This window comes from Pungitius pungitius, chromosome 7, assembly GCF_949316345.1.
Source record: "Pungitius pungitius chromosome 7, fPunPun2.1, whole genome shotgun sequence".
Taxonomy (NCBI): Eukaryota; Metazoa; Chordata; class Actinopteri; order Perciformes; family Gasterosteidae; genus Pungitius; species Pungitius pungitius.
In genome coordinates, this window is record NC_084906.1 from 19895610 (window position 1) to 19909603 (window position 13994).

Consider the following 13994-nt stretch of genomic DNA (forward strand, 5'->3'; position numbering starts at 1 on the left):
CTGGGAGGAAGAAACATTTCTCATCGGATGAAATGGGACAGTAATGAGAGACGGAGGTGGGAACTGAGACGGAGGAATCATCTCACACTCACACACACACACACTCACACACTCACACACACACACACACACACACACACACACACACACACACACACACACACACACCTACACACTCACTAATTGAAACACGCCCCTCCGGCCCTCTGGGACCTGTTGCTGTTGTCGTCTCTCTGGGGGCCGTCTGATTGGCTCAGATGTTTATCAGTCATTGGCTCGTTATAGTGACAGGCCCCGCCCCCTCGTGACCCTCATAACCCTCAATCAGAGTTCATCGTGACCGACTGAACGGTGCGAAATCAAACCTCGCTGACTCTCACGGAGAAGATGAATCTATTGAGTCGAGTGAGGAGATCAATAAACACGATCAGTGTGTTATAATACTGTTATAATATTGTACATTTCTGAGGTACAGGTACTTGATCTGAGCATTGCATCTCAGAGAGAAATAATGTCATCACTTGTCATCACTAAATAAAAGATATTGTGTGTTTTTATTACGCTTCTACATGAACAAAGTATTTAATAAAAGTGGAAGAAGTACTCAGAAACTTGACAATATACTAAAAGTAAAAGTGCTGTGTATATATATAATTAGATATTAATGATCTGCATGTTGAGTTCACTCAACTGAAGTTCGACTGTGAAATCAAATCAGGACAAAGAAAACAGTTTAGAAACTCTTCAGCTTTATTATTTTCAACATCCCCCCCCCCCTCCCAAAAAAGGAAAAGCTTCTAAAAGTCAAGTAGCTGATTCACAGTCAAACTGACTGTGGATCAGCTGTTCAGGACTCTGTGTTATTGATCAGACTCAATACATTGGGTCAGATTTAACCTTCAGGTACAAACAGGGACCTTTTGGGTTTGAGTCATCTTGTCTGCTCTTATTGTGAAAGCCTAACTTCCTCTTTGATTCATGACGCAGATGCTTCATCTCTAGCAAAAGGGCGTAAAGAGGAGAAAAACATGCTGCATTCTGGGAACAAAGTCCAGATTCGTGACACAAAATACCACTGATTCGTTATTTCTGTTTCTCACAGAGCTTTTTTGTTCTCCAGCTGATTCTCAACTCTCCGATGTCCCTGAAAGCACCGTCATGTAGTGGTGAAATTAACAGTAAACAGACTCAAGTACGCTTCCGAGTTACTTTGAAACTCCTCCTCCAAGACATCTTAGAAGGAAGGGAGGTTATTTTACATCGAAGCCAATTTAAAAACGGAGGGAGGATTCATTTTTAAATATGAATATTTAAGAGGACAAAGCAGCAGCAGATGGGGAAAAAGCAGTCGTGAAGCTTCATGAAGACACAAACCTTTTTAAAAACTCAGTGGTCAGCCGCCTCTAAAAAAACCTTTAAACGTCTCAGCTGTTCAAGTCAAAGCAAAGTTTCTGTCCAATCATTCGTCGTGCCAGCGTCTCCGTGGCGATCTCTTTGTTTGTGTGTTTGTACGCATACGGGATGTTTGTACAGCAGTCATGTGGTCCGTCCAGGCTCCGCCTCCGCCCTGTTATACAGTGCTCGCCGCCATACGACAGGTCGCCGCCTCGCTGACCTCCTGAGAACATAACGACACACTTTATTACCTGTAGAATACCCAACATTTTAAACATTATTTGATAAATAACTCTCAAATGGCGGTAATACGTATTACTTGCACCCTTCAAAAGATTTTTTGAAGAAAATGTTTCTCTTAGTTTTTAATTTGGGGTTTATTTAAAAGTTGTTTTAAATGTTTCCGAATAATATTTTAAACTTTTTTTACCTGACCTTTTTTTAGCTTTGACATTCTCTACCATATTTTTTTCAAAACCTTTATGAACCCAATATGTTTTGTCCTAATATTTCTGACTTTTTTCAAAATATTTTTCCACTTGATAGTTAGATAGATACTTTTTTTAGGAAACATTTTTTGACTGTATATTTTTGACATTTTCTATTTGGCATTTTTCAACCCAATATTTTTTTCTTTTCTTTTTCATGACATTTTTTGGACATCATATGTTATGAAGGTTTTTTCAAAACATTTTTGAACCGACTATTTTTTTCAAAAGGTTTATTTTTACTTTTTTTTCAAAAATGTTATTGACCAGATTTGTACAGTATTTTTTGACATAAAATATATATTTTTAACCTAATAAATTTGGACTTTTTTGAAATGATATTGTAAACGTTTTTTAATCTATAATCTATATCTTTCCCATGTGTTTTTCTCTGCACATGTTTCTGCTTAGTGGTATAATAGTGATACTTAATGTTACTGCAGTGACACGCTCCGTCCAGCAGGTGGAGCTGCTCTTTTCTCTGCTGAGGAACAAACCGGTTTCCTCACTCTTTGATCATCAGAGATCGGAATTAACCCGTCCACTGATCGGAGATCCGATTCCTGACTAAAATAAACACTTCTCAGCGATGAAAATCAAAATGTACTATTGTTTTTCACTCGTCTTGGAAGGAAATAAAGTTGCCGGTGAAAAGCAAAGCGACTACGAGCCCTTACAGGTCATCAGGAGCAGAGCGCCGCAGGTCAGCAGCGCCAGCGCAGGAATACCAGAGAGGGGCGAGGTGGAGGAGGACGGCTCCTTGATCTGCGGCTTCGGCGTAGCTTCAGGTACCACGTCTTTGCACTTCAGACTGTGTCCACACACACACACACACACACACACACAGACAGGCCTCATTAGAATCTATCAATCAGCATCTCATCAATCTGATCATCACAGTCCAGTCTCTTTTATGAATGTCTTCCCACTACCGGGTCTGGGCCCTGGACCAGGTCCTGCGTGGGCCTGACTCAAACAGGTACAGGTAAAGCAAACAGGTGCTGGTCACCTGACCCGGGGAGAGGGGTGTGGACTCACAGCTGTTTCTGCAGGAACTCCTTGCCGGACTTGCAGGCGCTGGTCTCACTCTGAGCCGCCCGCATGTGGCTCTCAGCGGCGGCCTTCAGGCTGTAGAGGGACTCGGCCCGGTGGCCCGCCTGCGTCAGGTTCTGCTGCAGGGTCTCGATGTGTTCTGAGGAGACAGAGGTAGACGAACTACTTAATGCACGCGTTACGGTCGGACTTCTTGCTCCGATGAGACGCTTCCTGATCGCCTGTCGTCATGGCGACGTGCCGACAGTGTGCAGGGGGATCCTAGACCTGATCCTGGACATGATCCTTGATCTGATCCTAGACCTGATCCTGGACATGATCCTTGATCTGATCCTAGACCTGATCCCGGAACTGATCCTAGACCCGATCCTTGATCTGATCTTAGACCTGATCCCGGACCTGATCCCGGACCTGATCCAACACAGGACGTTCACTACGGTGGTGAAATTACGCATTACCAGGTAGCGCTCTCTTTCTTTCTTTTTATTTTAATAAATAATCCCACAGGATATTTTGTTTTTAAAGAATGTGATTTTTTTTTTATCAAAGAAACTTTTCTTTCTATCTGTCAAATAATGTTTTCTTTCTTTCACTAAAGAAACTGTAAGAAAACAAGACTTTTAGACGATTCACCAGCAGTGAAATATAACAAAGTACATTAACTACAAGTTACAGGTACAGTACTTGTATTGAGGTATTTCCATGTTTTGCAACTAAAATAATACACTAAAACACTAATTCTACTAACAAAATACAAGTTATATACAAGTTATTTTAATTGATTTAAATAAATCAAGAAATTTTGTTGATACATTTTGAACGGAAAATTTCTGCTTAACAGATTCTTTCAAGTTTGAGACTTTACTAACAATAAAACATGGCTACGTTATGATTTTGACACAATTAGCTGTACATTCCATGTAGTAATATTGTTTTAAACAGTGCGTTGCGCGTGTACTATGTGATGCACCATTGAGTAAAACAACATATTTGACAACTAAATGAGCCGTTTGGAGGTGAATATTTAAAAGTGTGTGACTCCTGTTCCAGAGTGATGTTTATCAGAGACACAATGCGTCTCTCATATCTGCTTCATACAGGAATTCATCGCTTCCCTCCGACTATTCACAGCAGGAACTCACTTCATTAAAGTGTTTCCTCACTTTCCATCAGGCGCAGACGGTTACTCACCAAGATATTTGTGATTTGTTTAAAGGTTAAAAAACTCTGTCATCGTTGTGGATACAAGTACTTCATTAGTATCCTATTGATTTTACGTATAACACACTACGTCTTCTTTCTTTACATTTCCAATTCTTTGCACTTGTTGTTACTTTTAGGAATTATTTAATAATCCTTTCCTTCATTTTGTTTTCCCTCAATTATGTTTTTACTCCTTAACTTTTAACTTATTATGTAAAAGTCTCACTTTGTTTCCATCTCTGAACATTTTCTTCTTGCCGTACATTTTCTTTTTTAGTATTTTAAGATTTATGTTACAGTTGATTTAAGGATGTGTTCATGTTATAAAATAAGGTACATTTAAGTCTGAGGGGTATTTTCTGTACGTGTGGTTTTCTGATAATTAAAGGACCTTCTCTCTTAGAGCAAAACACACATTCCTGTTTTTCATTTCAGCCAGCCAATCGTGTTTATTTACTCTGACTCACAGGTTGCCGTGGTAACGGGGGGCTTGAGGGGAGGGGGGGGGGGTGGGGGGGGTTAGCTAAGAATACCCGGTGGCTCTGCTGAGAAGGTCTCCTTTCATGGCAGTGATGAGGTTTTTCCTACAGAGCGAGAGTTACCTTCCTGCAGGCCGATCCGAGCCGTGAGGTTGGCCTCCGCCTGACGTAGCTGCTCCACCCTCTCGTGCAGGACGCTGATGTTCCCGTTCAGGACCACCTGCAGCACCACCGAAGAAGAAGAAGAACACGTCATGTCAGCCCGAGGCCTCAATGGCTTAAACGCAGCGAGGTAGAGTAAACCCACCCAATGCGGAACCAAAACAAGTCGAAACGCAAAAAAAAAAAAGAAAGGAAGCCAAAACCGTTTTGTTTGTAGAATAGTCGGATGTTCCCACCCGGACCTCCTCGTATCTAAAAAGAGACGTCGGTAGCACCGCTGTGTGACCAGCCTCAGGGGATTCTTTGGCACCTGGACTCCAAAAACAGGGCTGACATGAAAGTTGTGAGTCCGACTTCAGCTCCGGGGGTTCAGTCCCATCATCGTCTGCTTTAAAGCATTTCTTCTGTACCGTCATTTACTTCAGAAATTACAAGAAAGAAAAAGTGAAATCACCAGATTCTCAAATGCTTCATTTGGTTCAGGGTCGACCTTCACCGATCCAACAGAAACACCTTCAGCCTGAAACGTATCCCGAAGCTGCTCAGGAAGTCCCTCAACCAGGCCGTGCTTAGCCAGACCAGAACCAAACCGACACGGCCTGATCGGACCAGGTCGGACCAGGTCGGACCAGGTCGGACCAGGTCGGACCAGGCGGTGCCAGGCTGCCCTCTGGGATCAGCTGGTGATAGAAAGCAGGACGTCTCCTCGCTGAGAGCAGCTTTTAAAACATTCCTTTGGTCTGACTCAACCGTTATAGTTGGATCGGCTCTTTAAACAGACCGAAAACAAATGTCTCCACACTGAGAGGCTTCTGATCCCATAACAACACGCCGTGTTCGCTGTGCTAATTATGCTAATAATGCCAATGTGCTATGTGTGATTCTGCCAGGAACCTTTAAGATCCTCCTGAAGGAACCCTGGGTCTGACTCAAGGACTCACGATACCTCCTGAACAACCTGCAGGAGCTTCTCAAGGACCCTTGAAACCCCTGACCAACTTCCAGGACCATCTTTGAGCAGCTCCAGAACCTCCATCGAGAACCAAGAACACCGACATTGAGTCATTTTCTCACCACACGCTCTCATCCAAGTTCCGTTGTTTTTACTTGTATTTGGGGATTTTCTCGCTGATAATATGAGGCGAAGCCGACAGGAAGTGATGCACAGGAAGCAGCGGCGAGCCTCGTCTTTAAGCTGAACGAAGGCGGCCTCTAACCTCTCACAAACCGATTAAAGATCGTTACCAGCTGACTGAGGCTGAAAGACTGGATCCACTCCCTCCAAATACCGCAGGACACCTGCAAATATCACAAGTGGTTCTCAGTTTCACAGATGAAGAGCTCTGCTGCCATCAGAGGGGGGACATGTACCCAGCATGCAATGGGTTAATGAGAGCTGCCTAGCGCCGAGTCACGCCTGAGGTCATGTGGTCACGTGCGTGAGTTCAGGTGAATTTGATTGGCGAGCCGGAGCGGTGACAGGAAACCACTTCCTGTTGAATCGAAGCTTCAAAGTGCATGAATCAAACTTCTACCACAAGAGTCTCTTCTCTCTGTTACCACGGTGACAGGCCTTCTCAGTACAACACCTGCTCAGGTACTCTGTATACTCCTCAGGAACTCTGTAGACCACCTGCTCAGGTACTCTGAGAACCACCTGCTCGGGTACTATGTATACTCCTCAGGTACTCTGTATACCATCTGCTCAGGTAGTGTGTAGACTACCTGTTCGGATACTCTACACAAAGACTCCTGATGGATCATCATCATCATCTACCTGCTGGAGATAAATGAAGAACATCGACAGAAAGCTCATCCACTCCAGTGAAGCGTCGATGTTTCACAAGAACAAGTTTTCTCTAGCCATGATTGGAATGCACTGCTGGCAGGGGATTCTGGGTAACGTAGTACCAGCCGGGAAATTTCACCCGCGTGTCTGTTGGCAGGAGACTGTTTGCTCGCTTTCTCTCCGTTTCCATAAATAAAAAAAAGAGGAATATTCCAGAAGCCTCGGCGATGAGGAGACTCTAACAGGAGGAGCAGTGATAAAGGGGTCTGCAGGGGAGAGGTCAGGCGGAGAGGGAGGAGTAGACCAGAGGGGAAGTAAGGAGAGGAGGAATGAGTCAGGACCCACCGCCAGAGGAGGAGGAGGAAGAGGAGGAGGAGGAAGAAAACACTCACTTTTTCCAACCAACAACTCTTACAAAATGAAGCTGGAAATGTTGAGAGCAACTGAATTCTTCAGTTTAAACACGGGGCCACTGAGAGGGAGAACGACTCCAGGTCTCTACTGGAGTAACGAGGAGCAGCACGAGGAGGGTCGATGAGGAGAACCCTTCATTGAGACTCTCGATGCTTTCAGGTGAACTGGTGAAGACTTCGAGCGTGTAGGAATGCATCTGAGGGAGCTGACGGATGGAAGTGGTTAGGTGGTCTGGCGAGGTGGGCGGGGCCATTTGTTGCTCTGCGTTTGTGTTTTGGCAGTTGGTCTGAAGACAAAACTACCGTCAGTATCAGTTTGCTGTAACTTCAGTCTGGAGACATGTGGTGTGAAACACGTCTTCTGTCGGCCTCGTCCGACCTTCAGAGACAAAACAACGCGTGAGCAAATGAAAACTAAACCTGCGAAAAAGGAGTCTGTTTTGATCTGAAAAGGAAACCAGCGAGGAGCAGTTTCAGAACATGTGATCTGACACGGATTTCTCCAAATTCACAAAATAAATTCGACAAACTCCTGTCACAATAATCAATTCCTCTGCATATTCATAGATTATCGATTAGAGCCACGGCCCTGAATCTGAGACACAGAGAGAGAAAGTCCACCTCCGCTTCTTATCTTTAACCTTCAGCTCAAACCCTGTACAGAAGTTTTCCGCTGGAGACAGAGACTCTAGTTCTGTTCCTCTCTCACGTCCTTCCTGCTGAGGGGGTTTCTCTGTTTTAAGGAGCCAGTGATGACATCATCGCGCCGGGAGGTAAACTCACGTTCTCCTGCCGGCACTCCTCCAGCGTGGCGTTGGTGGCGTTGAGGCGCCCCAGCAGCAGCAGGATCTCCGCACTCTGGTGGGCCTGCTCCGCCCTGGCCTCCTCCAGCTGCTCCTCCAGGGCCACCTTGTTCTTGCTCCACACCACCTTGGCCCCCTCCATCTTCTCCGTCACCTCCTGCAGCTGGGCGCGGCAGGCGGCGGAGCTCTTCAGGTCCGGGGACGTCGCCCACACCACGATGACGATCAGGGAGACGAGGGACCACAGGGCCAGCAGGGCCAGCACCACGTTCTTCACCGTCTGGGAGGACTTGGATGCGGCGGCCATTTTGGGCGGAGGGGAAAGGATGGAGACAAATGTGGAGGTCGAAGAAGAAGACGAGCGGTGTGGCCGGCAGCTGCTCTCAGCGAGTCTCTCAGGTCGGAGTGATGTGGACTTTCCCATTCGGGGCTGAGCAGGAACTCAGGGAGGGGCTCCCCTCACGGGGCGACGGCAGAGGACAGAACCACACCCCCACCGCCCCAAAACCACCCCCACCTCCCCGCTGGGCCTCCCCGCCAAGAACCTCACCCTCCTCCTCCTTCCCCTCCATGCCGGTGTTATCGTGCCCAGAAAGGACGATCAACAGGAAAGTCTCACACACCTCACACGTCGACACAACTTTCCATGTGTGTGTGTGTGTGTGTGTGTGTGTGTGTGTGTGTGTGTAGACTGAGGCTTTCTGTTTCTGTTTCCCAGCCTCACAGCGATGAACCCTCGCACGCGAAACTATGCGGATCATTTGGCAGCCGAACTCAAAACGGTTGCAGGACAAAAATGAAACTTAGAGAAACAGAAACAGAGAAAAAAAGAGAGAGAGAGAGAGAGAGAGAGAATAAGTAGAGACAGAGGAAAAGACAGTAGAGAAGACAGTAGCATAGACAGAAGTAAAGATAGTAGAAGAGACGGCATTAGAGACACAAGTAAAGACAGAAGAAGAGACAGTATTTGAGACAGTATTTGAGACAGTATTAGAGACAGAATTTGAGACAGTATTTGAGACAGTATTAGAGACAGAATTTGAGACAGTATTTGAGACAGTATTAGAGACACAAGTAAAGACAGAAGAAGAGACAGTATTTGAGACAGTATTTGAGACAGTATTAGAGACAGAATTTGAGACAGTATTTGAGACAGTATTTGAGACAGTATTAGAGACAGTATTTGAGACAGTATTAGAGACACAAGTAAAGACAGAAGAAGAGACAGTGGTAGAGACAGAAGAAAAGACACAAGTAGAGACACAAAAAGACACAAGCACAGTTTCTCTCACTAATCCTGACTTCCTGCTCGCTGCTGGCACACAGCTGTCACAGGGCCCGCCCCCACCGTGCCTGAATGAGCTGTGATTGGCTCGGAGCGCCACTCCTGGAAATAGCAAACAACACCTCTATAAACATCTGTCATTCCTGCCAGGAGCACCTTAATGAGGGTTAATCCCCCCCAGGGCCACACCTAAGAGGCTAGAGTCCAACTGTCATAATAACATTAATAATAATAATAATAATAATGACAACATAAATAATAATAGTAAAAAAGTAATAATGCAAACATTTTTAGTAGCAGAGATAATAATAATAAAAGGATAATTATAAAATAAAGTAATAGTGACAACAAAAAGAAGAAGAATGTGATAAAAAATTAAGTATTATTAATAAGTAGTAAAAATAATAATGTGATAATAATACTATTAAACACATTAACATTGCGGTTTGAATGTTCTCTGACGCTCGTTTCCGGGTCAGTGCTGGTCGGGCGGGTCGGGCGGGGTCGATCCTCCCGGAGGCACTGGCAGGGTTTGGTTGGGTAGGACGGGTACTTTTACCTACCACAGTGTTGCACATTCCGCACATATTATAGTCAACTCATATTTTAACAGACTGCACTTGTTTATGTTTTAGATTTAATTCTAATGTTCGACATCCACTTCTCATACAGCACCAGTCAAAAGTTTTGACACACTTTGTCATTGAATTAAAAGAGAAAATGTGTTCAAAGGTCAGTTCACATAAATAAGATAAGTACAGCTAAAGTTTTATTGAATTATTAAATCTGTTACGTTTGGATTATAAACCATAGTTCAATTTTACAACTAAAATATTCTCATCTATAAACCGGTTATTTAAACTTCCTGCAGGTGTTCCGTGGTCATATTTACCCCCCCTGGTGATTCAAACTCTCACGCCCAACCATAGACATATATGAAGGCTAGATGTCTTAGGGCGGAGTACAGTTCGCACATAGCGGCCATCTTGGTACGGTCAGCTCACTCAACCATAGCATTGTGTTATAACATGGTGTCATAACTACATCTCTGAAGTTTATAAAACTAACCAAACAAAAATCAGTTGGAAAGTGAGCAAGTTAGGGTACATGAGTACATGTATCACTACCAACACAATGTTATGAGTGAGCGAGCTGACCGTACCAAGATGGCCGCCATGTGCGGCCGAGGCATCTAGCCTTCATGTGTATATATCTATGCGCTCAACCATCACCTCAGCGCCAGGAAGTAAACAGGAAGTATCTGTTAATGTAGATCAATAACAGAGTGGGACTGATGTGTGATCCTCTCCTGTCTCAGTGTCTCCACCAGCAACAACAACAACAACAGCAGCTTCATCAGCCAGTGGATGATGGAGTCTCTGCCGGTTTTTCTGATCCTCCTCTCTATCAGCAGTGAGTTGTTTTGTTTGTATTATTAATGTCTAAACTCTGTATACATACATTTAGTTTTATTATGTATGCTTAAATTAAATATAATCTTCAGCCCACTGATTCCTAAACTGGTGACTAAACGCATCAACTGTTGACAGGTGGAAGACTCATTTTAGGCAAATTGATGGGATTTTACGCAGAAAAATCCTTCAATTTAAAGCTTCCCTTGAGAAGGATTAGAAATGCGACGCCTGAAGGATACTTTACATGTTTAAAGATTCCGGATTAATGAAGGAACGAATATTTCAGGGGTACAACTATTAGTTTAGTCATCAGTTAGACGCACGACATTAAATCAACTTTTAATCTGATGTAAACGTAAAAAGCTCTTTGACTATTTTTGTTTCCACAAAGTGTAATTTCTTATTGTTTGGAATCACAAAGCACTGTTTTAGATCTTCCACATCATGCTTTCTGTTCCTATTTAGAGACCCGCCTCCGTTACCTTATTCCCTCTCAATTCTCAGAACCATTTCTACTACAACCTTCTTTGTTGGTTTCATTTTGTTGGATGAAGCCGTTCATAAATAAACACGTGTCTCAGGCTTCCGGTGGGAGCCGCACCCCGCCGCGGCCTCGCCAGCCTCCCCCGTGCGGGTGAGGGTCGGGCAGGACGCCGCCCTGTGGTGCCCACTGTTGGACGCCGCCTCCACCAACGCCTCCTCCACCCTCAGCTGGTACCGGACAGCAGCAGGACGCCGCCCGGAGCTGCTGCTGTCCTTCAGGTCCACAAACGCCTCCGACGTGAAGTACGGCGCCGCCGTGGGCCCGGGGAAGGCCTCCGCCAAAGCCGACGGCTCGCTGCTGCTGCTCAACGCCACACGGAGCGACTCGGCAGTTTATTACTGCGCCGTGACTTGGGGGGGAGAGTAGAAGAAGAAACACCGCCATGCGGTTTCACCTCAGTCGGATGGCTCTTCAGCTTCAGTCTGTTGTACTTTTACTTTGTCTGAACACCGTCTGTCGGTTTAAAGTTTGTTTCACAACAACAGGAAGTTTAGTTAAAGACTGTTAAAGTGACCAAAAACTGGAAACACCTGTGAAATGTTGAATAAACTCTCATCTCAATGGCCTCACTATTTTGTTGTTATGAACACAAAATGGTTCCGTACCATTTAGAGCAAACAGTTATTTTACATCTTATTTTTTAATTATTAGTAAGTTTTAGTAAACCTCAGATGAAAAGAAAGATGGGGATAACAACAGGCAGCTAACCGACAGCTAAAAGACAGACAGCTAAAAAAACAGGTAACGAACAGACAGGTAACAGACAGCTAAAAACAGGTAACAGACAGACAGGTAACACACAGCTAAAAACAGGTAACGAACAGACAGGTAACAGACAGCTAAAAAACAACTAACAGACAGACAGGTAACAAACGTGTTTCTGACTCACGGGATGTGAAGCTGGGTCTTTTTTTGTGGCCTTAAACCATCTCCATCGGTCCGATAATGACAGCGCACGTGTTGCTGAGACGCCATTTTGTTTGTTGACACTCCCCTAGCTAAAAGCATTAGCATTAGCAATGGCTGGGAGACAGCTAACTCTGTTGTCTAACTTGACTTCCATGGTGTCACCTTGTATTGCATAATAATATGGCAATATAGTGGACAACTAATGTGGACAATTTAATGATGATCAAATATTACATCCACACATAGTGTGGTCCAATCGGTTTATGTTCCACGCTAATTGGTGTAAATGGATCTCATCATTTTGAAAGCTAATCTAAACAATATCGATTGTCAGTATCCATAAATCTGTGCACTAAGGGTAATGCAGCAGATGTTGTATTGATTGATAGTTAGATCATTGGGATTAAATTAATGGACCATAATTTCAACCGTAACGGAGGAATTGCATTTTGAAACAGTAGTGCTTTGATGTTACATTGAGTCATATTGAACAGGTGGTTTTAGTCCAATGAACACATGATCTTTGGTTTTTGTGTATTGTATCCAAGCAATTGAAAAAAAGTGTTAGAGTTTTGAAAAACATGCAATTTGATCATTGCTTGAGTGATTTGTATCGAGAGTTTTGAAAAATGGCATCACGGTTCTGAAATTACACAGTGATTGTAAAAAACTGTATTAACACACATATACAGTATTTTTAAAATAGAATATCAGTGCTTTAACAAACCACATCAACATAATAGTAATCTATTAACACTTAGTTTTACAAAGGGATCAAATCCCTGGAGAGAAATTCGAGTTTCATTCAAAACAATGTCGACAGTAAGAAGATCTTCATGTTGCTATAATAATGTCAAAAAACTAAAAAAGACTAAGCGAAGAATAATTCTCATCATAATAGTATTACACAGACCTTTAGAAACTAGGTGTTGCAGTGTTTGTGTTTCTTTGGTTTAAGGAACAACAGTGAGAAGATGTCCTGTTTTTCTGCCACCAGCTGTGGACCAACGGTCGATCTGATCCCAGAGCAGCGTCCGTCCTCAGGAGGCCGTCGGTGTTCTGCTTCAACGGTTTTCATCTTTCTGTTTTACAGCCTCATTAAAACACAAAGATCACCAGACCTCAGACTGACTGCAGCCGCAGCGCCAACCACCACTTTTAAAGGTACGAGTGCTTTTGTTTCAATGTTCATTGGGAGGACATTAAACCAGAATCAAAACAAGGTTACATTTTGTTTTAGGTAAAAATCGTCTGTTGAGTTTTGATTAACGTAAATCACATGCTGGTTTTCCTGCATTATGAAAAAACATGAGATAAAAAAACTACATTTATTTGAACTTTAGTGAGACGTGAGGACTTTGCTCTTACTTCAGTGTATTTGCAGCTGGAGCTGTTGGAGATAGAGGACCTCGGGATGGACACGGCTCTGAGCTTCGTCTTCCTCCTGCGGTGAGAAAGTGAAGAAGCTGCTCTGTGAAACGTCGCTTTGTCCTCACGGTGCGTTTCCTCCTGCAGATGTTTCTCCGTTTGCTCTCTGCCCAGCGGACACTCCGTCTCCTTCCCCGTGGTTTTCAGTGGCGGGACTCAGCTGCTGGTCGACGATGATGAAGAAGCAGCCGACTATGATGAAGACGGCGATCATCATCATCATCATAACAAGACTGCAGGTAGTCTCCGAAACAGACAAGATACAATGAGCCGATTATAACAACTGGAACAAATTGTGTTGTCTGTCTCTTGGTGGTGGATTTGTGTCTTTTTGTGGTTGTTTTGTGTCTCATTGTGGTTGTTTTGTGTCTCTTTGTGGTTGTTTTGTGCCTCATTGTGGTTGTTTTATGTCTCTTTGTGGTTGTCTTGTGTCTCTTTGTGGTTGTTTTGTGCCTCATTGTGGTTGTTTTATGTCTCTTTGTGGTTGTTTTGTGTCTCTTTGTGGTTGTTTTGTGTCTCTTTGTGGTTGATTTGTGTCTTTTTGTGTTTGTCTCTTGTTGATAAACAAGCAACATGTCTATGAGAATTGAAGAAACAACTAAAAAAGACTGATCTGAGTTTGACGTAC

At 43.8% G+C, this 13994-nt stretch overlaps 2 protein-coding genes across 2 annotated transcripts; one reads left to right on the forward strand and one right to left on the reverse strand.

The window, feature by feature from the left end:
* Positions 1 to 745: 745 nt before the first annotated feature.
* Positions 746 to 8281, reverse strand: si:ch211-1a19.3 (uncharacterized). The gene is made up of 5 exons (XM_037469021.2): positions 7766 to 8281; positions 4742 to 4838; positions 2922 to 3075; positions 2561 to 2694; positions 746 to 1618 (listed from the first exon to the last, which is right to left on the reverse strand). Coding segments are annotated over exons 1-5 (831 nt in total). The 5' UTR covers positions 8210 to 8281; the 3' UTR covers positions 746 to 1616.
* Positions 8282 to 10236: 1955 nt separating this feature from the next.
* On the forward strand, positions 10237 to 11395 carry sid1 (secreted immunoglobulin domain 1). The gene is made up of 3 exons (XM_062563516.1): positions 10237 to 10247; positions 10389 to 10483; positions 11067 to 11395. Exons 1-3 carry the CDS (start codon positions 10237 to 10239, stop codon positions 11393 to 11395), a joined length of 435 nt encoding a protein of 144 aa, XP_062419500.1.
* Positions 11396 to 13994: the final 2599 nt, after the last annotated feature.

What these genes read in the sequence shown, in the direction of transcription:
- sid1 (XM_062563516.1), top strand. An exon ending in GATCCTCCTCTCTATCAGCA is followed by an intron (nt 10,484 to 11,066) that starts GTGAGTTGTTTT and finishes CACGTGTCTCAG; the next exon opens with GCTTCCGGTGGGAGCCGCAC.
- si:ch211-1a19.3 (XM_037469021.2), bottom strand. Translation starts at nt 8,209, where the DNA reads ATGGGAAAGTCCACATCACTCCGACCTGAGAGACTCGCTGAGAGCAGC. An exon ending in AGGAGTGCCGGCAGGAGAAC is followed by an intron (nt 4,839 to 7,765) that starts GTGAGTTTACCT and finishes GTGGTGCTGCAG; the next exon opens with GTGGTCCTGAACGGGAACAT. An exon ending in TCGGATCGGCCTGCAGGAAG is followed by an intron (nt 3,076 to 4,741) that starts GTAACTCTCGCT and finishes CTGTCTCCTCAG; the next exon opens with AACACATCGAGACCCTGCAG.